Below are 23,573 nucleotides of genomic sequence, written 5' to 3'. Positions count from 1 at the left end.
CTGGGATTCAGAACAGGACTGGTGTCTGTGCCACATCTCAAACCCAAATTGCCACAGATTGACTTGTCACCCTTGTTGTTGCATCACAGACAAGATTTTCCCACAGGCTCCTGCAATTCAAACACCTCAAGCTCCTAAAATTATTGCTGCAAGCTCTGCAGCAGGCACAGCCCTTGCAGAGGCTCCCAGTGGTGCTGCTGAGCCCAGAGCTGGGTGGCATTTCCATAACAAGTGGCCTCTGATGGAGTCTACAGCTCTTCCATTCCACTCTGGGATCCAGCCATGGGTTACAAGCACCTGGTGTACATGAGGTGACTCCAAACAGCCTCTTCCCACCTGTATTTAAATTGAAATTTTGAAATCCAACCCCCAAAAAGTTGCTTTTAGTATCTCACATGAAGTCTGAAGGTAAGAGTTCACTGCACTAAACCCAAGCTCTTTTCCATATGACACCACTCTTCCAGTGAAACCATAAACACTGTACGTAATTTAAGCAGCCAAACCAGGACTTAAATTCCATTGCAGGAGCAGCTGACGTGTTGCCTTGGCTGAGACAAAAAAGGGAGAGGCCTGTATGAAACCTCCTTTGTGTTCCCAGGCATGAGTAAATACTCCAGTAATCAGAGAGCAAAACAACTCCGTGCTCTTGGGGAGCTGCTTTGCACAGCTGCAGACAAGGAGACTCCACTTGATTACCCAAAAATTAAAAACTCCCCCAAGAGGAGCAGTTTGGAGGCAGAGCTGTTGGTGCACAGGAGGAACAACCTGCAGCAAGTGCTGCCAACACTGCCCTGGCCTCAGCTATGCAAATACAACCAACCAACCAACAGGTAAGGTGTGCCCATGCTCAGCCTCCCACAGAACAGTCCTCTCCTCCAAATTAGACCCACAATAATTACTGAAGAAGGCCAACACTTCTAAGTGGTTAGAAAAGAGGATGACTTTCTGTAGTCTGTTATTTTGCTGTTGTTTAGACACCTACTCTGGAGAGCATAAACTTGACATTCTTTTCCCTTCAGCTTTCTCACCCCAATTATGCCCCTCACCAAAGGCACAGTCTGCAGAACAAGCACATCAAGAACTAAAGCACCAAGACAAGCAGGACTCACACCATGAGCTGCTCTGCAGTGTGTCCCTGGGGCTGTCAGTCCACTTGATATTCCCACACCCTGAAGCCAACAGAAAGGTTTTCACTTTGGTATTCCTGTATTTCCTGCAGAATTTCCAGCCCACCACAAGCAAACAGCACAAACAACTGCATCAAACCCAAGATACTCCTGATTGAATGAGAGACAACCTAGTTTGTAACAACAGCCTGAGAAAAGCAGGATCCCCAGAGGATTAACTCTAGATGATACAATGTACAGAGAGAAAAGAAGGCAGCAGGAAGGGTGTGAGAGGGGAACACTCCCTTAGTAAGGAGGATGAGAACACACTCACTGGTTGAGTTGCCCTGCATCTGGATGATGCATTTGGACTCCTTGCTGGTCTCCCGCGAGTTGAAGGGCCGCACACGCACAGCCACCTTCACCGAGGCCCCCGACATCCTGCCTGGGGCTGGCTCTGCCAGGGGCTGGGACGGGGCAGCAGCCTCTCAGTGATCCTTCTGCCTGCTGTTTCCTGAGGAGAAAAGCATCATTTAGTTATTTACAGCTCTGCATTCCAGATGTTGATTCAAGTTATTTGCTAACTCCAATCTCTGCTCTGCGATCCCCGTCCCTGAATCCCCCAAAAGGTGGCACTTCAAAGCCAGGGCTGGAAACACTCACCAGCACCTGCTCACTGTTCCCCCAGTCAAAAGCTTCTGTCACCTGAAGCAGCTTTCAAGTGTACAAATATTTGTTTTCATCGCTTGGTTTTCTTCCCAGAAAGTAGGGATGCCAGTACCAAAATAAGGATCTGGTTGCAGCAAATGTTGGGCTTAACCTGGCAAAGATAATTTTAGCAGTACAGGCACAGCTACTTGGATTTCAGCATGAGGCAGTGACCAGCTACCCACACCCAGGCCCCCTGGCTGCCAACCCTTGCTGCACGAGGCATTAGCAACAGGATTAAAACTAACACAAGTGTCATGGGCCATGTCACACTGACTTTCAGTCCACAGGACTCCAGAGAAAAAGGTGTACCCTTAAAGAACCCTTTGCAGTCCTGGGAAAGTCCTGAAAGGAAGTAACAACTCAACAACTGCTTGTGTATCTACTGATTAAAGGACACATTGCAAGGAAGAAGAGGAATCAAGAATTATTGCCTTTGGGGTAAATATTACTATCCATCTTCAGGCAAATGTCCACCATTAAATTCAACTTCATTATCAAAATACTTGTTCTAATCCTACCACATCCAAATGATGGAGCACTTTGGTTGGCAGGAAACTACTCCTGATACCACTGTCCAAACTTCAAGGCTGAGACAGCACTCAAACCCAGGGCTAATAAAGGTTGAGTCAGCTGCATTTCCCTCAGCCAGCCTCTTGCACTGGAAGGTTCTCAGTGGGTCCACAATGAGCAATTTACTTTATTGCCACAGGACACTGCGAGGGCTCAAAAAGCAGGAAGGGAGATCCAAAGAAAGGCATCAAGGCTCACTAGAAAGCTACTGCCCTTGGCTGGGAAAGCCTCCATGGCACTGACACTGGAGGGCTACAGAGATAAAATACACTCCCACAGTTGATTTATCCTTATATTCTAATTATCTGCTATGGGCACTGCTGAGGGCAGGACCCAGGGCTGGGGGAGCCCTTGGTCTGGCTCAGTGCAGCCCTTTCTGTCTGCAAGCTGAGTTACCACAGCCAGAACTCGACCCTGCACAGTCACCACACGTGGCCCAGGAATCCTGACATCTCCCTTCTGGTTATCAATACCCCACATAGCCAAAGAAATGCTCATTTCAGGGCTGTGACCACAGCACCACAAAAGCACAAAGTTTCCTCAGAGCCAAAGCAGAAGCAATTCAGCTCTAAAGTAAGTTCTACAGCTGGCAAAAATACTCATACATGCCTAATTCAATTTATGACACATCTTCACACAGCACAAGCAGTTTTTAATAAAACTGTGTTGCTTCATTAATGCCATCACATGGTGAAGGGAGACATTAAATTACTGCACCAAGCAGAAGTAATTTAAAGCACTCCCTGTTTCCACAGGTACCTGAGGTATCTCCCCAGACTAGAAGAATGTCTTTAGGAACAAGCCAAGTGAATCTCAGTGCCAGCAAACTGGGAGAACAGTGATTAATGAGACAGACACACAGTCAGCCTTGGGTTAGGATGGAATCTTAAGAAGTCTCACTAAAAACTTGAACATGGAACAGAGCAGAGAACTCCTGAGAGTGAATTCCCACCCAAGGTTCTGGGTAGTCTGGGGGCACTGCTCCATTCCCTCTCGCTCCTCTTGTGTTTAACAGAGTATCAAACATGCAGCTCCATTACAAACTTCCTCCCCCAGTATCCCCTCTGTGGATTTTCACCCTCCCTCCCTCACACAACCCTTGCATAAGAACCTGTGCCCTCACACCAAAGCCAAGAGACAAGACTAATCCTGACACATCCCAGAGCAATTATCCAACTGACCCTGGAGATGCTGCTGGAACAGGAATGTCACTGCACGTGGCCACTCAGCACTTTGCTTCTGAAATACAACTTCAAAAATCGAGCAAAAATGTCTATTTCTATCAAGTTCACAGCAACACAATTTACTTTAACTGATTTGTTCTTATTGTTTATGAAATGCAGGGAGCTCATTTTTACTTCTTACTGTAGAGTCCCACAAATATTTTTTTCTGGTGTTTTCATAGAAACACCCCTGAGAACACTGCACTAACTTCTGCATCTGGGAAACTTGGCAAACAGAGGGTGGGATGAAAGAACCATCTACTTTAAAAAATATATATATATTCTCAAGTACCTCTGAACATCATATTCACAACAAGAAAGCATGAAAATCCCACCTCCAGAGCCTCCAAATGCACCACTGACTGACAGCCTTGTTTGAAACATGGCTGTGAACAAATTCTCACAGAACAGGTCATAAAATCACCTACAACACCATGAAAATTGAACTGCCAGACTCCTGCAATTAAAGGCTTTTCCAAACTCCAACTTTTGTGCTGATGGAACATTAAATGTGTTGTAATTTTCAATCCCATTTGTTCTCAGCTCTGCTCCTTTTCATAGCTGAAGTGTAAGCAAAACACCCACTTGGAGCTGCACATGGATTTCAGCTGTTATGAACACCAATTCCCTATGCATGATTTCATTTTCATTAATGAGAAAATTAAGCAAAACCAATATATTTTGCCAAGCTTCCCACAGGTTGAAGCTGTTGGGGCTTTGAGGGGTTTTTCCCACTTCCCATCAACTTTAACTGGTCATAACATTTTACAAAGGCAGCTTTGCCCTCATCACACAGAATGCTAAAATAAGGCAAAATGAGCCCAAGTTGCACAGCACCAGAGATAACAAATTGCAACTGGTTTGCCAGGGTTCACATCTCCCTGTAGTATCACTTCCTACTACAAAACACTGACTGCAGAGTGGAGACAGAACTCAAAAAAGAGCAAGACAAAATATGCAAGTCAGTCTGTGGAGCAGATTTAGAAGAACAATATTCATAAAATAAAAGACAGCTTTTTTGCTGTGTTCATTACAGGCTCAGGAGGCTGCTGGAATGAATCACTGCCCAATGTCTCCAATCTCTGAGCTGAGCTCTCTGAATGCTCTGTGTGAGCCCAGGCAGGACTCGGGCAGGGACAGCCAGTCAGTCACTCAGGCCTTGATGTGACACCCAGAGCAGGTGGCAGAGGAGACCTGAGCTGTTCAGGGAGCTCCTCCAGCACACAAGCAAATCCCACCCTCCAGCTTTACACTTATTTTAAACTGTGATCAAAAGATACCCACACTAAGACACACAGTGAGACTGTAATATTAACTAATGTCATCAAGCAAATCATCTAAATATCTGGTCTGCTTCCTGGCATCAAACTGACAAAGCCAATGACGTTGATCAATCACCCTTCACTGGACTTGGACTTTCACACAAATATTTGAAGAAACATTAAGGCTTGAATCCTGGATGTATTTGAAATTTTCAGCTGAACAGTTTTTATGCAATGTCAAAATACAAACATATCAGAGTTTGGGGGTTTTTTAAGTAAAGTTACAAGCTGAGCAGGGGTTTAGAGTAAAATTATTATTTCTATCTTCAGAGCAGTTTGCTTTTGCAATCCCTTTGAGCTTCCTGCAATGTCCAGAATCTGTATCTCTGCATTCAGATAAAAATAGGAAACCCCACCACACATCACAAATGAAGAAGAATCATTTTATTTACAAAACCCAACCATTGTGTCCTATTTGCACAGGTTTTGCCTAGCAGAGAATGTGCTAACTTTTAAGTAAAAAACTGCTTAACTCAATCAGTCCAACAGCTCTACAGAAATCAAACAAGGACAGGGATTAGCACATGGAAAGTTTGCAAAACAGCTGTTCGGGGCAGCAGAGGTTTAGGAACAAGAGGTCCCCAGCACAGCCAATTTTAGGTGCTGCTCTGAGGCTCAGGCAGTGGTGACACTGATCCCTGGGCTGAGCTCACGCCATCCCTGCTATCTTTGGAGCAGGTGAAGCTGCCAGCCCAAGCTGTGCCCTGACAGCGATCACATGAACACATGGCTATTTACCAACACAGCACAGCGCCCGGTGCCACAGCAGACACCGCTGAGCTAAGAAGGCGCTGGAAGTGGCGAGAAACGGCCTTTGAAATTCGGAATGAAGGCATTTTCACACTCCGGAAAGCAGCTGTAAATCCATCATCTGCTTCTGGCGACTTCTCCACCCTCCACCGAACACCCGCGTTGTGCCAGCGACCCCAAACCCACCAGGCCTGCCATCCCTGCTATTCCTCCCTTCCATCCCTGCCATCCCTCCATCTCTGCCATACCTGCTATCCCTGCCATCCTTGCCGTCCCTCCATCCCTATCATCCCTCCATTTTTGCTATCCCTCCATCTCTGCCATTCCTGCCATCACTCCATCCCTCTCTCCCTGCCGTCCCTTCATCCCTGCCGTCCCTTCATCCCTGTCCCTCTGCCATCTCTGCCGTCCCGCCATCCTTGCCGTCCCTCCATCCCTGTCATCCCTCCATTTCTGCTATCCCTCCATCTCTGCCATTCCTGCCATCACTCCATCCTTCTCTCCCTGCCGTCCCTTCATCCCTGCCGTCCCTCTCTCCCTGCCGTCCCTCTCTCCCTGCCGTCCCTCCATCCCTGCCGTCCCTCCATCCCTGTCTCTTTGCCATCTCTGCCGTCCCTCCATCCCTGCATCCCTGCCGTCCCTCCATCCCTGCCGTCCCTCCATCCCTGTCGGCCCTCCATCCCTGCCGTCCCTCCATCCCTGTCTCTCTGCCATCCCTGTCGGCCCTCCATCCCTGCCGGCCCTCCATCCCTGTCTCTCGGCCATCTCTGCCATCCCTCCATCCCTCCCCCTTCCCCGGGATTGTCAGCCCGTCATCCCAACATGGCTGCCTCGGGAATGGGGCCGGGCCGGGCCTGGCCACGGACGCGCCGCTCGCGGGGCCGCGAAACCCGCGCTGGAAGCGGCGGCCCCGCAAGTCCCGCATGTCCCGCATCTCCCGGTGCGGAAAGGGCCGCGCCTCCCCCGCAGCCGCCGCCGCCTCATCCCAGCTGGGAACGGGGGGGAAAGGGATCGGGCCGAGGGAGAGACCGGGAGCGGCCGCCCCGAGGGGAAGGAAGGAAGGAGGGGAGAAAAGGGAAGGGAAGGAGGAGAGGGAAAAAAGGAGGCGTCGCGGGGGACAAGGAGCTGCATCGGGCTGATGGCAAGGCCGAGCGCGGCCCCCACGCCCTTGCGCCACTGCCCTGACAGCTGCGGGCACCCCGCGCTCCGCACCGTCCGTCCGTCCGTCTGTCCATCCCTCTATCCATCTATCCATCCATCCCTCCCTCCCTGCATCCCTCCCTCCGCGGGCCCCACCGCTGCCTCCCGCTCCGCATTACGGCATCGCCCGCCCCCGCCCGCTCCAGCCCCCGCTGCCCTCACCTGGCGCGGCGTCCGCGGGGCGCGGGCGGTGCGGGGTCAGCAGCCGGCGCGGCAGCGCAGCGACAACAACGCGGCCATGGCCACCGCCGCCTCCGCCGAGGCCGGGAGAGCCCCCCGGGGCCGGGCAGGGCGCGGGCAGGGCGGGAGGGCCGGCGGGAGAGAGAGAGGGAGGGAGGGGAGAAGGGGCGGGCGGGCAGCGCGGCCGCAGCTCCGAATCCGCGCTCGGCCAGCGCCGCTCCCGCACTGAGGGGCCGCGCCCGCCCCGCGCGAGGGGCGCGCCCGCTCCGCCAATCGCCGCGCGCCGCCACGCCCCCCGCGCCAAATCTCACCAATGGCGTGGTGCAGCGGCAGCCAGAGCCCGCCCCCCGCGCTGTCAATCACAGCCTCACAGCACCGCCCCCCCGGCGGATCCGTCCGCGCTGACCGCAGCACCGCCGCGCTGAGCCGCAGCACCGCCAGCACCGCCGTGTCCGTGCGCGCCGAGAGGCGCTCCCAGCGCGGGGGGGACGCGTCATTCCCAGAGCCGTGAGGGGAAAACGCGGCTGGAAACAGCGGGAATGCGGCGTAATGTGCGGGGAGCCGGCCCCGGGGCTGGCAGAGGCGGGGCTGCGGTGTGATGAGTGCGAGGAAAGCGGCTCTGGGGCTCACAAAGGCCGGGATGCGGCCCGAGGGGCGGTGTGAGGGTCCGGGCAGCGCTGGAGGCCTGAGCTGGGCCTGAGGCTGGCACCTCACACCGACGGGTTTATTTACCCCGTCCGCCCCTTCAAAGCCTTTCTAGCACACCCTAAGTTATTGCTGTAGACCTCATAATGTATTTTTCAGTAAATTATTACTCTTAGTCAATGGTGCTGTATTAGCGGCCGTCCTTGCTGGCAGCTCACACGGACTGGGTGGTTCATTATCCCCCGCCCTCCCTTCAAAGCGTTTCTAGTGCACCATAAGTTATTTTTGTAGACCTCATAATGTATTTTTCACTAAATTATTACATTTAGTCAATAGGGCTGTATTAGTGCCCCTCCCTGCAATAATTTCATGCATATTCACATAGTAAAATTTTATTTTTGTGGCAATTATTGGCTGTAAAGGTTTTCCATTCCAGTAGTACTTTGATAATTTCAGCTATTAGAAATCAGCTCGTCTTTTAAGCTTATAAGCATTTTAATGGAAATAATGTTACATTAAACACCTTAATTGCATGTTTTTCCTACACTCTCACATACAAGTTGGATTTAAGCTGTTGGAACATCCAGGAGCTGAGATTTCGTTTCAGAACAAGGTTTCTTTTTGTTCACATGCCCCAGGCTATGGCTGTGTTCATGTTCATGTCCCTTGTGTGCCCCTTAAGTTTCAGACTTTTGGGAGAATGATTGTTACTTTTTTAGGTGAAAAGTGACTATTTCCCCTTTCCATCTCATCTGCAGTCGTGCCAACAAATGCAAAAGCCAAACAAGAAATGGCTGAGCAGGGGCTTTAGGGAAATACTGCCACAGAAACAACACAGCAAAAAGAGGTGGCTTTCCTGTGTCCTACAAAACACTATATTTGAACTTTGGGACACTTCCCATTACCCAGAGAGATGATTTAGTTTGTTTTTAGTGTGGTGTAACTGTGCTGACTTTCACCCAGGGCTATGCAGAATTAGGTCAGCTATATATTCCCTGAAAAAAAAGGGCAAAAACACCTCAAGAAACCCAGAACCTGTTTCACAATGGCCTGCAATGTGTTCAGATCCCAGGTGTGTGCTGGAGCCCTGACTGATTTTCCCTCAGCAGTTTGTGCAGGGTCTCCTGGGAGCAGCAGCTCCTGCTCAGCCTCATGCCCAGGTTTGGGGAGAGCTCACACAGACCTGCCCCAGGACTTTAATTCAGTTACTCAATCAAAGGGCTTGAAAAATCTGCCAGAACAGTCAGAGAAAGTCAAGGCAAGTGCTGAAAACCAGAAAAGGGGCAGGACATGCTGGGTGGCACCTGGGAGGTCATTCCCTGCAAAGGGAGAGGAGGAAAATGCCTCTTAAATATTCAAGGCCAGAGTTGAAAGGTGGCCAAGTATTTATCTGGTTGTGATGCCTTTTTAATTATAGAATTTGGAATTTTAGCTCAATGTAGTTACAGTGGCCTTCTCAACATCTTTTCTGAAAATCAGGTATATTTGGGTAATTAAGAATTAGCAAAAAGATTTACTGAAGGGGAATTCTACTGCATCATTCTGGGAATCCTGTTTAAAAACTTCCTGTCCATTTTCTTACAGGAAAGGGACCATCCTGACTCCTTTTATATTTCTGACACCACCACCCAACCCTGAAAAGAGCAGGAACATCCAGTTATCTCCAGCAGGTGTGTGCTTGAATTTAAGATATTCCTGTTCAAGAAAAGTCACACCATGAAGGTCCCCAGCCAAGAAAAGTGATCTTGAGCATTACTATACCAGAAAAATGAGAGTAAGTAGTAATTTCTTGCATTTATTAGTATAAAGAAATATATTTGGTTACTCAAATGATGAAGATTTGCTACCTGTAAGGGGGAAGGCTGTTCAGGTACAGGCAGGAGGGAGGTCTGAGCTGAGTGATGAAGCAAAGGAAGAGCTCCTGGGGCTGGGGAGTGACTCTGGGGGTGGCTGTGACATCAGGGCTGTCCCCCTGCCAGTACCAGCAGGGCAGAGCTGACACACGGGTGAACTGGGCCATCACATAAGGATTAATTGGGATATAATTGGATCAATTGTGCTGAACTGCAGTGCTGTGACATCAGACTTGCCCCAGGAGGGTCTCTAGTCCAGGGCTTGGGGACAAGTAGAGACCAGTGACACCATCTTACAACTTATTTTTCCATGAAAAACACACTTTGCAACATTTGTAGAAGTTCCCCCTTGCTGGGCTGAGCCCTTCCCAGCCCAGAGATCTGACTCTGCAGACACAGGTAAAGGGCAGCTCCAGCTCAGTCAGGGAAGTTTCTGTGATCTCTAATACCCAATCTGTTATTGCCCTGAGGTTACAGTTGGATAGAAAAGGCAAATGAGATGTGAGCAGGGGGAAGGGAAATCACACAAAACTTCAGGTAGTGTTAAATCAATTAAACTAAGAATTGTCACACAACTGACACACTTCTGTGGGAGATTTCTTTTTAATCCAACTCCAGCTTTGCTTTTCAGTTCCTCCAATGTCCACCATCCCCTGAAAAAGAGGGTTTGAGTCACTTTTGTGCCTGGACAGCAATAAAATGGCACTTCCAGCTGCTCCTGTCAAATACATTTCATTATTCTGCCCCTGAGAGCTGAAGTTGGGAGAGCACTTGTCTGAGCTCACACCTCTGAAACACTTGATAGGAGTTCTCCAGATAAAATTGTTTTGGCCACTTGTGTCAAGCCTTTGTGTCCTGTGCAGTATCTGCACTGACATGTTTTCAAATGATAGATGTGTGCCATAATTAGCCAAAACATCTCAGTAATGCACTTTGTTATTTATATTCCTCAGGTCAGTCTTGGCAGAGTGAATATAAATTCAGAATCTGAAGGGCATTGTCTTGATTAATACATTTCACACCAAAAGTAAATATTTCTATTTCCTCCTGTTCAAAATAAACATACAGAATTTTCATTTTATACTTGCATTGAGAACATTGAACACAGAATTCCTGGTAAAACATTTAAATTCACAAACCTCTTTGATATTGGTTACAACACTTCAAATGTAAAATATCAAGCACTCTCAGAGCAGCAGACAAGCTCTGGGTACACCAACCCAACCAGTTGGGTTTAATTTAAGGGTGGATTATTTCTGCTTGTGCTCTTCTCATCTTGTTAAAGTGCTCCTTATTCACCAGAGGTGCTGCTGTGTCTGATCTGTGAGAGCTGAAGAAAATTAGAGAAGAAAGCCTTTCTTCCATCTCTTCAGCACATCCACAGTCTGTCAATGGAAGTTATAGATGGCATGAACTTGCAGAAGAAAGGCCATAATGTGAAACCACAGCAGTTTAATCATCCTCCAGTAAAACAAATATACACTGCTCAAGAGTTGTCCTCCATCAAAGAACAAATTTTGGGAACTTTCAAGAGATTTCATTCAATAATCCTTAATATAAGGGGACAGTGAAACACATTAAGAGTTTTTCTTTATGTAGAAAGGAATTACCTCCACTAAAGGTGAACACACAGCTCAGCACACCCACAGCACACGTCACAGTCCCTGCTGGGTTTGGGAGCACAGAGAGCCTGCAAGTGAACCAGAGCAGGCTCTTCTGCCTCTGCTGCAGAGGGAACAAGAGGGGATTTGGGTTTGTGGAAGGAGTGATGGTTAGAACTATAAAACCAGCCACCAAACAAGCCTCTCTGTTCCAACACTCCATGCAGACACAAGCTCTGGAATCCTCCTCCCAGCCGTGGAGAAAAGAAACATCCACACTCTGTAAGGGGAAGCACCACGAGAAAAAAAATCCACAAACAAACCAACCCACCCCTGCCCAAACCAACCCCACCACTGTATCCTCACATTTAATAATTCAGTTACTTGCACACCTCAGAGGTCACTCTGCATTATAAATAACCCCCCAGGCTCCCCCTGGGGCTGTCACCAGCTGTCCTGGCTATGAATAGGTGTTCAGTGTCACCTGCTGGGAACATTCTGGAGCTCCAAGTGTTCTGATATCCCTGTGCACAGACATTTGTCACATCTGAGTTATCTCCAATCCTAAATTGCATCAGCAAACGTGGACAAAGCCACCCAACCATCTGCAGTTCTTATATTTTCCCTGACACAAGAAAGACCAAGGGAACACTCTGTGTGAGTGTGTATCATTTATTGTAGTTCAAGAGTCAGGAACTGAACAGAAGACACGGCGAAAAACAAATAAAAGAAAAACAACCTTTTTTCAGACTTAATTTTAAAACACTGCGGTTTCAAATCCTTTTTAAAAAGGAAATTCAAGTATTATATGCAGGGGGCAGTAATACAAAAATGTTTGTGAATATTTTTTTTTTTACATTTTTTTTTAAAAACGTAATTCTACATTTCCTGCACCCTTTCTGCTTTGGTAAGGCCAAGCCATGGATACAAATTGGTATGCAACATAAAAAATGACCCCTGCCCCAAACTGCAGCCTCCAAGGATAAAACCTCTGCTCTCTGCAGACAAGCTGGAATGGCTCAGCACTGTCATTCAGCATAGATCGAATCTGCAGCATTGAAAGGATGTATTTCATTTGTTAAAAGTCACAGAAATCCTGGTGCTCCCGAGCACCTCTCTCACAGCAGCTGTTCTAACACATTCCTATCTCGAGGCTTCTCACAAATACCAGAGCATCTTGATCAACACAAAGGAAAGGGACATTTCAAGGAATGGAAATTAAAATCCACGTGTGAAGTCTTGGCTTCTTTTGAATTTCTCCTTGTGTCTAACACCAATCAGAACCCAAACAGGCAAATATGTGTCATATAAAAATACGATCCCAAGATGAACACTTTGTTGCAGGCACAGTTATCGCACAGAGAATGTTCTTTTGAGGGCAGGGGAATGAGTTTCATTTTCACAGGGTCTGTTGGGGTTTTTTGCATCACCAAAAAAAAAGAGACAGCAGTGCAGGTTTGTTGGGTGGAACAGAAAGAAGGGAGGGAAAGAGGAAAACGTTACTTTAGCAGCAAAATGTCCAAGGTTCTAACCACAATCAAATTAACGGATACCTGGTGGTAAAAAACAAGGTCGAAGGGATGCTGCCCTGATCCATTCATCTTTGCTAAAATAATTCAGCTGTAAAAACTCCAAAATGTGACATACTGAAGGACAGTTTTGTAACATAAGCAACTTCCTAGCTTGTCCTCCATGTTATTGACCATCGTTATCACTTAAATATATGTACAAGAATTAAGCTGCTTTGCTCCTGGGCCACATGCTCCTGGTCACTACTGCGAGTCGACGCCGTGGGTGCCAATGCCACCGACAGCGTCCCAGGTCTCTGCTCCAGCACTGCCACACAGCCCCGCCCTGCTCCTCCCACTGCCGGCGGCGTGCACTGCAAGGGACTCCTAATGCTCGTTCTGCTTCTCTCGCATCCAGGCTTGGATCTGCTCTTTAAGTTCTGGCACTAACAGGGCGAAAAAGGAAAAAGAATGATTAAATTATTTAGCAATAGTACTAAAAGAAAGCTCCTCGTGACCAACAGCAATTTTTTCTCTAGAAACCTGATCAGGAATATTTGCTGCTATTCCCTTCTCTCTCAATGCAGTTTCAGCACAGCTTTGGGTAAATGAATGGCTCATTTATAGATCATAACAATTTTCAACCCAGTGGTTATGCAGAAAAGGGAAGGAGGGTTTTTTCCCCCCAGAAAACAGGGAAAGTAGAAAGAATGAACTTTTCTGTGCAAGGTGAAAGAACTGTTGCCTCTGCTGAGGCCTCCCCTCTGTGCTCTGAAGTGCAGACCTGCCCACAAACTGCTGCCCAGCCCAGTCTGTGCCACAGTACCTGGTTCCAGCATATTTTCCGTCAGAGTCTGACGATTGAAGGGGTCGGTGGACGAGTTCAACAGATGCCTCAGGATGACTGACCTGTCCATAATGGTCCCAGATGGCAACCTCACAGGGTCAGTCATCAGAGTGTCCATCAGTGGATCTGAGGGCACAAGTGTCTCCTCATTAGCTATTTCCACTTATTTTCAATTAGTTTTTTTTTTTACTGTTCTAAATCACACGTAAGCAAAGTATGGGTAGACTGGGCAATCCCAGGAAAAACAAAGCAACTCTCAGCAATTTGCATTTACTTACCTATTTAAATAGAGCAGGATGCAAGGTTTGATAAAAAATACATAGTTTCTATTAACATAGAGACTCAAAGAAACAAACCAAATCCCTCTTCTAGACAGTCAGCACTGAGGAACTCCACTTGCCTCTGAATTCATCAGGGGCATCGCTGTAATCAATCTCTGCTCGGGCATTCTTGGCAACAATTTCCTCCACTTTCTCTGCCAGCAGTTTGAATTTCTCTATTGCTATGGTGGACTTGATTCCAGCCTTCCTCATCTTGGAGATAACCTCCTCAAAGAGCTCTTTACTGTAGGACCTCTACAAGAAAAGCACAAAAAGACAACTTTGCTGAGTTGTCATATCCTTAAAAATGCTAAAGATATTTTGATGCATTTTTAGAACTGCAGAAGGATCAATGAAACCTCAGCCTTACATCAGCTGAACAGGAGTATGTGATAACATTTCCTCTGGCACCAAATGTCAGCTTTGGGGTAGATTTATGATTTTTTTTTGACTAGTCATCACCACTGTAGGGCTGTTCAGGACCAAAAAAAAGGCAACATTGCCCAAAGAAAATGAGGAAGTCACTCAGAGGGGCTGACTAATTATTAGGACTGTTCCTTAGACAAAACATGTCTTGCCACTCTCCTCTCTGTATCATTGTTCTCACAAGTCTTGGCTGAAAATACAGCACAAAATGATTTTCAAAAATTTCTTATCTTTGATAATGTGCAAGGCAGTAGCAAGAAAGAAGGGATTCTTCTAATCCAAACAAGAACTAACAAAAAGCCCACCCCATGATGTTGCAAAAATAGTAAGGCAGCTCAGAGGGAGTGAATGCTGGAAATGTGCCACCTGATGCAGCAGGAGGACCCAGAGACACAAATGCATATCCTGTAGTTCCCACAAAGCAAGGGAAGGACTTCTGTGGCTGCTTGTGTTCTATAGACACCATTTTAACGTCACAATGTCATGTTTTGACACAAACCTTTTAATAAAAAACGCTGTTTACACTGCAGTGCAAAGCTGAATTACATGACAAAACAAAACACACTGAGTCTCACAGATTCCTGTTTCCCTTGGGATTTTTGAAGTGTTCAACACAGCTTTACTTCTTTCATCTACACCACATGGCACCAAGAAATGCCATTCAGTAGCCAGGACACACAGTGCCCACCCAAACTCCTTTCCAGTGCAGAGAGAGCAGAGCTGTGGCAACATGCCCAGGGCTGCACAAACGTTTGCAGATTCCCTCTCAGACGTGCTGGGATTTGCAAATGGGGCTTGTCTCAAACTGCTTTAGAGAGACCCTGCCATGATCAAGCAACTTTTTGTTTGTTTTGTTTTTTCCTTCCAATCCCAGCAGCCATTAACCAACCCCACATTTCCCTGGTGTTCCTTTCCTGTCAGTGACAGTTTCCAAGACACTGGTCACTCCCCCCACTGGTTTTGATGAAGGGCCACTTTGTTAATGAAGCTTTTTCCCAGTTCCCACACCCGCAGCCGTCTGTTTTTTGAGTCCCTGCATCAGTCTGAGCGTTTGGGCTGCCGTGGATGAATGATGGATCACATCCTCACTTTCACATGTGCTGAACAGCATAAAACACACCCCATGCTCTTTCTATACACATGCAAATGCATCAGGGCTGTTTCAGAAGAGTTCCTCATATTATCTGCAATTATCAGAACTTCAATAATTACAGAAAAGCGATCCTGAGTCAGCCCAACCCCTCTGCTTCACTAGACATGCAGCCTCATGTGCTGCAAACCAGCCTCCACTAGAGCTTCAAGCAGCCACTGAGAACAATTTTTCCCCTCTACATTTTGAGAAGTTTGTATTTTAAGACACAGACATGGACAGATGTGATTCAGTAGTCTGACAACTTTACAAGAACACAGAGGTGAGGGAGAGTTTATCTTGCTCTGAATACAACCATGAGGAGTTCAAAGGTGTCCTTAATTGGCTCATACATGCTGTGCTCTCTCACTTTATTATACAGCCATTTAATAAAGTGGTATCAGAGAGGATCCAATTTGGGACCTGTTAATCTAGACAATGAACTTTGATTGTTACATGAGGCTCTTTGCCCCAGCTCTGCCTGTTTTCATGAGGAAGAGGGGAGGGAGCCACAACTCTGTGTGCCTCAGTTCTCCCACATGCAAAGGGACAAAGTACTGCTAATTTATGAGGCTGTAGCTAATAAGCATCTAATGCTCAGGAAACTTCCTCTGTGTGTGAATTGCCACAGATATTTATGTATGTTTACAAGTTTGCAAAACACGGGGAACACCCACCTACAGAGAGCAGACAGAACATGAACTGCTGAAAGAAAACAAACTGCAGGTACAGCAGACAAGCTGTTTGGCAGCACACAAGATGAAACACCTGTAGGATACTCTGCAAAGCCCTCTTTGGCCACAGGGCTTTTGCCCTTCCCACATCTCTGTGGAGCCCACCTGATCATCAGCAATTGCTTTAGCAAAGCGAGCACAATCCAGCTGCAGGTAAATGTCAGTCAGTTGGTCCAACAGCTTCTTTGGTTCAAACCCGTATTTCTCTGGGTTTTCCACTTTCAGGTCACGGCACTTGGGGCCACAGAGCTGCTGTAAGTTGAAGTTCAGCATTGCAGCCAGTCGTGGCCCGAGCTCCTGCAAAGGCACAGCAAAACACATCAGAGCTGAGGATGGAACGAAGATCATCACAGATTTGCACACAGCAAGATCAGAATTATTCACTAACACAACTTTCATTTGGGAGGCTTGCAGGAAGTGTCTGCTCCTTATGCATATTTGCCACTAAAAATGCCATGCAAAGAGCTTCTGCCTGGAAGGATCTCACCACCTCAGTGACTCAGGGAATGCTCTCAACATAAAATAACATCAACAGCAATTAGATTTTCATGAGTAGGAGAAAGGGGAGGAGAACAGAGACCAAGTGCCACCAAACAGTTCCAGGTTATCATCCAGGGATGTCAGAGAAGCAAGAAACCAGCTTAAATCTGAGAAGGACTTACAGGTCTGAGAAAAGGCTTTTGGACCTGCTTGGTGAGTATATGGAACATATCAACAGTTTCTGTTGCCAGGGCGAGGTATGACCGGGACACGCGCTCGTCCTGCGCCAGCTGCGACTGCCGCGCCTGCTGCTGGTCCTGCAACAACACCAGGGTCACAACACCCTCACCCCAGAGCTCCCCCAGCAGCACCACCAGCCCCTCACAGCCCCCAGCTAACGGCAGCTGGGCAGCAGAACACACAGCAACCCCAACACACGTGAGAGGCACCTTTAACCTCAGGTACAGCTGCTCAGTCACCACCCAAGCCCAGGGTCTGCACCAACCTCCCCGAGTCCTGCAGCCCTGAAGAGGGAATGCAAATGCCATCACAAGCCCCCTTGGTTATGGAGTCTGTTTACATTCTCTAACTGCTCCTCACAGCTGCAGAACTGGGTTGTGCTTCCTTTCCAGCCAAATGCCAATAACTTCAAAACCAGGCTGGGATCTGAGAGTCAAACAAGGTTCTGTCTAATTTATGCACCATCATAAATAATGAACACTCCCCCGTGGAACAATCTGTAGCTGATGTACCAGCTCATTTTGTAACTACAGGAATGGCTTTACCTTGCTGGTAGGCACAGGCAGGAAGAAAGGCTTCAGAAAAGCAAACCAGAATATGTTTAACAAACAAAATTTTATAGCTTTTCCTTTTGTAATTTTTGGTTTTTTAAATCAATAACCTTAAAATAGAAATACCCAATATTGGTGGGTCAACACACACAATTCTTGTTTAATCAAGCCAAGCTCTGAGGTACAGGACTATAATTGTCTGCATCGAACCCACCAAGGATCAATGCATAACAAAATAAAAGCTTCTACTCCTTGAAGTCATTTCAACTGGCAAGCATCTTCCCAAACCTCCTTCAGGAAGGTTAAAGTCTCTGTTTCTGCACTTACAATTAAGTGCAGAGTAATTTGAAACTTTATACTATTTCCACTTCACACCTCTCTCTTTGCCAGGCACAGCATAACCAGGCAGGATGATGGTGTTTGGCAGAATGTCATCCAGAGTGACCATGATCATACTGGCAGCAAGAAAATCATTGAGAGCTGCTTCTCCTGAGCAGCTCTCTGGTGCTGCCCCTTATTAAAAAGGATTTTTAATGGTCTTGTATTAAAAATTTAAAAATAAGTAAAGGGCATTTTGAAAAACAGCTCTGTTCACCCTGGGCAGCAGGTCCCATTGCTCTTTATTCTTCATCTCCTCTTGCACTTCATGGATACGTTTTAGGGACTCCAGACTCTCATCCAGCAAGAAAGTTGTGTCATTGATCAGCATGTTGATGTAGCGAACAAACTGCTTCCCAGAGCTGCAAACAGTGAGACAAACAGGTATCACAGCAGAGCAGGAGGGTGTGCAGGGCAACACTGAGCACTGCCCACAGTGCTCCCACTCCCCAGGCCAAGGGGCTGTGGTGCCCAGAGCTCAGCTCAGAAACACTCCAGCTCCACAGGAAGGGGTTGCCACGTAAAACAGAATGGAAAGCAGCATCACCCACTCCCCTGGCAGTGCCTGCACAGGTCCCTGCCCAAGCACAGGAGCAGCACTGCACACCATCCCTTACTCACTTGAACTCCTCCATAAATGTACCATGGTGGGCTATGTTCTGCCAGAGGCTTTTGAAAATGGTGCTGATGTGGTAGCGGATGGTGAACTTGTCATAGAACTCGCTGGTGGCCCCCGTGTGTTCCACGTCTGCAAGAGAGCACAGACCCAGGGCTGGAGCCAGAGCCTCCCAGCAGGGCCACTGCAGCCCCCACTGCAGGCCCCCACTGCAGGCCACCCACTGCCAGGCCACCCACTGCCAGGCCACCCACTGCCAGGCCACCCACTGCCAGGCCACCCACTGCCAGGCCACCCACTGCCAGGCCACCCACTGCCAGGCCACCCACTGCCAGGCCACCCACTGCCAGGCCCCCACTGCCAGGCCCCCACTGCCAGGCCCCCACTGCCAGGCCCCCACTGCCAGCCCCCACTGCCAGCCCCCACTGCCAGCCCCCAGCTCCAAGAGAGGAATCCAATTCCCATTCACACTTCTCCACCTTAACCCCCATTAAAAGAAGCCTCACTGTACATTTTCTAATCAAGTCCCAACCTCATTTCTGAAGAAAAACCCTCAGAACCCAAAACTTTCTGCTCTGCTCTTCACCCCCCAGTCTAAAGTGTCACTAAGAAAACTGTGGGAACACTACAAAGATAGTTGGTTTTACAGGTGCAAAAACTCTCCTGAAGCATCTGAACCTACAGGACTAGCAAAACTACAACAAGGAGTTCTAAAATCCCAATACTCCCTTACAAGCAAAGCAAACAGCTTTAATTTTGGAATCTAAACAGCACAAAACTGACTGCCACATCAATGTACAGTGCTGGAGTTGTCAGAGCACATCACCTCGTGGAAGGCAGGGAATTCTCAAGGCTCCATCCAATCCTATTGCCCCTAATTCCTCAGCAATGAAGCCTCATCTACACAGGGCCCAAGACCCACCAAGGTTTTTGGGGGTTTTGATGGTCACAACACCTGACACAGCCCTTGGCCTCAGAACCCTCCTCACTGTGCACTCAGTGAGCTACAAAGCACTTACCTGTGTAGAACTTCATCAGGGAGGGCACTAACAATTTGGTGGAGAGAGGGTGGTTCTCAATCATCTCAAAGAACTTCTGAGTGCGGGGCTGGACCGCTGGGTTGGTCATGAACATCACCTCCACCAGCTTGGCCACCAGGTAGGGGTTTCGGATGTAGTTCTGGTTGCACAGCATCACAACGAGGAACATCACGATGTCCTGAGTGCAGGGCTCGTACAGCACCTGAGGAGCATATCTGCAAAAACAGCAGAGCACCAAAACTCAAGGGAAGAGCCCAACCCTCAGGTTCCACTCATTTTAAAAATACTATTCTAGTGATGGTTTAACATATCACAAGATCAAAAGGTCTCGCTGCAAACCATAAAGAAAACTCCTGGAGAGGGAACCCAAATTTTTTTCCAGAAAACTTTAGGTTAGAAGGGACTCTGGAGCTCCCCCAGGCATTGCAGCTGCAGCTCCATTGCTATAATCTTATGGCTGCTGTCAAAACCCAGAACATTAACTACAGAATAGTTATAAATGCACTTTTGCACCCTACATTTGTGCATGTGCCACCTGTTACAGGGGAGGTGGGAGCAGCAGATTCCTTCAGGTGTAACTTTACTTACTGTACAATAAAAAATAAAAATTCAGCAACATCTTCCACGTAAAACTCTGGCAATGCTGCAAATACCTTCGGAACCTCAGGAGTTAAAGGCAATTTTATGCTGTAGAATGAGAGAGACAACAAAGAGAACAGCAAATCAGTGGGTTGAGCAGAAAGTGTCCTGTGGTGTCTTATGGAATTCTCCTATTGAAACATTTCACAACAGCCCTGAAAGTGAGTTTTTAAAACTCCACGTCAGTGTGTCAAGGGTACCAAACACACCTGAGGGTGCTCCCCCAGGCCCAACTGAACATTAAATAACACACTGATTCCATGCAAACATGGATGTCACTGACATAAATAAAATAACAACAACATAACAACGCAGACACTGCAAGTGAAAATCATTCCACAACTGCTCAATTCTGAGAGCAATCCAAGGTGAAGTGCAACGTCTCTGACACAACTCCCAGATGGCCCTGGCACTCACTTGGGATAGGCAGGGTCAAGGATGCGCAGCATCAGCTGGATCACCATGCCATAGAAGTTCAGGCACCTCCTGAGAAAGTTTTCGTCCAGCAAACCGGCGTCGGCACAAGCCTTGCACCTCACCAGTTTCTGCAGAACATGCACAGGGAGAGACAACACCAAGGCAGGTCAGGCCTCTCCCAGCTAATCAATGTGTCTGTGAATCATGACAATTACACAACGGTCCCTGCTGGCAACACACTCTCGTTTCAGGAGAACAGACACACAAGCCCCAGCACAGCAAGTAAAACGCACATGATTCAGAGCTGCAGGACAGAGGTGCCTTTTACAAGCTTTATGGGAACAATGAAAGAGGTAACAAAGCATTCAAAGTGGGGAAATGTGCAATTAAAGTCATTTTGGTGCTACAGCTCAGAAAATTTGTGCCAATTTGTACTTGAAGATCCAAGCAAGACAGACCTTCAAGAAAGAGCCCCTCAGCTTACTCATCTTTGCAGGAATTCTGTGTGAGATTAGGGACTGCAGAGTTCCTCCTTGGGCATGGACTGTTCAGCTACCCCTGATCAAAGCACAACCCCTTTGCTTGCTCTCTCTCCAATAAAAACCAGAGTTTTCTTCTTTCTGAGGAATACTGAGTTGATCTGGTGTTACTCTGAATCTTGAGTTCCCCACTGATGTGCTGTGGCACCAGGGCCACCCTCCAGTGCAGCACCCACGGGGGGCACAGGTTCAACCCACCACTCCAGCAGCATCAGGAGAAGTTGCACTTAAACAGTGGGACACAAAGTCAACCCACAACAGGCTACAAAGGCTTTTAGTCAGAACTGAATCACTTACAGACCTTGAGCTGTGTCTTGCACCGTTTCAGCATCTCTCGGTGCCGGGTGGCCAGGGGGGAATCCTTCCACTGACTTTCATTGTTTTTCAGATCTTCCACAGTCCTGAAAGCCAGAGGGGAAATGTGCTGCATTAACAGGCATTTAACCCACTTATCTGCTAAATACAACAAAAATAAATCTGCACAGCTGCACTCAGAGGCAGGACATGCACTGTGCCTGTCAGACACTCCAGAGGGTGGGACACACAAGGGCTCCATCCTGCCTCACAAGCCCTTTTTCTGTACTAAAAGAAAGAAAAAAAGCTTTTCTTTTTCCCACTAAAGTCTCTGGTCACTCTAAAGGAAGGTTAAAAGGATGTCATCAAAATTTACCCCAAAATTTGCCCTAAAACAAGGAAAAGCTGATCCAGTTAATAATGAGATATGTAGAGATTTCATTCATCTTCTGGTATCAGAAAGGAAAATGGAAAACAAATCAGCTAAGGAAGAAAGAGGTGGCCAACAGCAGGTGTTGCTGGAAACAAGGAAGGTCCAAGTCTGCATCTTGTGTATCTTCCCACTTTCTGGGATTGCAAATGGCTCTCTGGAGTTTTGTTCCACCCCTCTCATGTCCCACTTCCCAGAAAATTCAGGCTTGCAGAGTACAGGACACGAACAGTTTACAGTCTCCCTGCCCCTGCAAGGACCAGGAAATCAAGAGAGTTGATGCTCCTCCCTTTCCTTACCCATCTCCTCACTCTGCCCCACAGAAGAGAGAACTTTAATGTACATTACACACACCAGTTACATTAAAAAATTCCTACAAATTCCCATATCAGAATTCCTTTTGGGAAGGGCAGCTGGTTAGAACAGAGCTCATACACTGAACTGCACAAACACAGCCCCTTCTCATCCCAATCTGTGCCCACAGCACACAAATATCCAGGGAAATTTCTTTATTAACAACACCTAAAGACGTTGCCCAGTGAGGCAACGAAGCAGCCCAAGGGACATGCTGAGCCCTGGGCTGTGAGTGGAGCCAAGAGCTCCTCACCCTGCTCTGCTGCATCAGCAGCTCCTGGGCCACAGTTCTAAATAAGGGAAAAGCAGCAATTCCTTTTCCAAGCCAACATATGGCTTTTTTACAAGTAATCCACAGGCTGTTTATAGGAAAATACTTTTTCCTTCAAGATACACTGAGTCTTCCACCCTGCTCTCTGCAGCTTCCCAGGTTCTTGGCCTCCATGTGCTTTAAAAATGAAATCACTTGGAATGCAGTCCAAAAACCCTGCCATGAACTCATGGCATTGCTGCCAAGGAACAGCTACCAAAATGCAACCAGTGCAATTATAAACAATGGAAAATACTGATGATGCAAAAACCTGTTCTAATTTTAACAGCCACTACAAAGGTCTATTTGATTTCATGTGAAGAGAAGGGGAAAACAGGAGTATGTTCATGTCAACCTCATGATGTATTTACCATTTTTAACACAGTAAACCATATGCTGAATTCTGTGTACACCAACAATATTGTGAGGTTACTGCTGAAGGCTCCTCTGCCCCTTAATGAGCTCCCCCACCCCTAAATAACTTTTGGGACATTTGAAACAGCTCAGGCACAACTGCCAAGGTGTTGTTTCTGGGATCACATCAGACATGCACCTTCACATCACTGCTCCAGCCCTGCCAGAGCCTGAGGCTCTGGTGGCCACACCCCAACACACCACAGACTCTTGTCATAAACAGTGTTGTGTCATGTCAGGAACCCTCAAATGCTCTGAGGAGAGTTATCTCCCAATTGGAATGGTCTTGTAGGGAGTGACAGTGTGTGTGTGGATCTCCCAAGGTCTGAGGTAATTAATGAGTGCACCCTTAAGGAGCAGAGAACCACCAGTACAATGTGGGATACCTTGTAACCAGTAAGATACTTCCATGTATGTTGGGTGAACTGACTAACCAGCAGTGTCATGACATATTAGATATGAGTATATAAAAAGTGTAGCTGTAACTAAAAATAAACTCTTAGTTGTAAGCCTTCTGATCAAGCCTGTGATGCTGCTGTGCCTGAGCTCTTCTGGCCATCATTACTGCACCCCCTTAACCCTGCAAAGGGTGACTCCAACACTTTCTCACCAAACTGAGCTGCCTGTGGTACCCAGTGCCCTCCACCTCCCCATCACTGAACTCCTGACCAGAGCCACAGCCCCTCAGCACACCCAGAGATCCCCAGAGATCCCCAGGGGCCAAAGGCAGCAGAGCAGCCAACAGA

General features: G+C 47.5%; 2 protein-coding genes across 13 annotated transcripts in view; both read right to left on the bottom strand.

Annotated features, from left to right (window-relative positions):
- KIF1B (kinesin family member 1B) overlaps positions 1–7,276 on the bottom strand; it is an 82,368-nt gene extending 75,092 nt beyond the window's left edge. For all 11 annotated transcript variants that reach the window (XR_011699587.1, XM_071575956.1, XM_071575962.1 and 8 more), the window contains exons 1-2: positions 7,045–7,276; positions 1,441–1,620 (exon numbers count right to left, since the gene is read on the bottom strand). Coding sequence is in view for 10 of the 11 variants with exons in the window: in XM_071575956.1 (XP_071432057.1) it covers positions 1,441–1,546 (106 nt within the window). In the remaining variant the exon portion in view is untranslated. The remainder of the gene's footprint in view (positions 1–1,440; positions 1,621–7,044) is intronic.
- Positions 7,277–11,817: 4,541 nt separating this feature from the next.
- Positions 11,818–23,573, bottom strand: part of UBE4B (ubiquitination factor E4B) — a 36,899-nt gene continuing 25,143 nt past the window's right edge. For both annotated transcript variants that reach the window (XM_071575435.1, XM_071575434.1), the window contains 11 exons: positions 21,327–21,426; positions 20,487–20,614; positions 20,019–20,117; positions 19,410–19,645; positions 18,396–18,522; positions 17,992–18,136; positions 16,788–16,922; positions 16,231–16,422; positions 13,917–14,091; positions 13,496–13,642; positions 11,818–13,115 (listed from right to left, as the gene is read on the bottom strand). In XM_071575435.1, the coding sequence (XP_071431536.1) occupies positions 13,057–13,115; positions 13,496–13,642; positions 13,917–14,091; positions 16,231–16,422; positions 16,788–16,922; positions 17,992–18,136; positions 18,396–18,522; positions 19,410–19,645; positions 20,019–20,117; positions 20,487–20,614; positions 21,327–21,426 (1,543 nt within the window). In that variant the 3' untranslated portion in view covers positions 11,818–13,056. The remainder of the gene's footprint in view (positions 13,116–13,495; positions 13,643–13,916; positions 14,092–16,230; positions 16,423–16,787; positions 16,923–17,991; positions 18,137–18,395; positions 18,523–19,409; positions 19,646–20,018; positions 20,118–20,486; positions 20,615–21,326; positions 21,427–23,573) is intronic.

The sequence above is a fragment of the Pithys albifrons genome, chromosome 22, assembly GCF_047495875.1.
Source record: "Pithys albifrons albifrons isolate INPA30051 chromosome 22, PitAlb_v1, whole genome shotgun sequence".
Lineage (NCBI taxonomy): Eukaryota > Metazoa > Chordata > Aves > Passeriformes > Thamnophilidae > Pithys > Pithys albifrons.
This window is presented reverse-complemented; position numbering and strand designations above follow the sequence as displayed.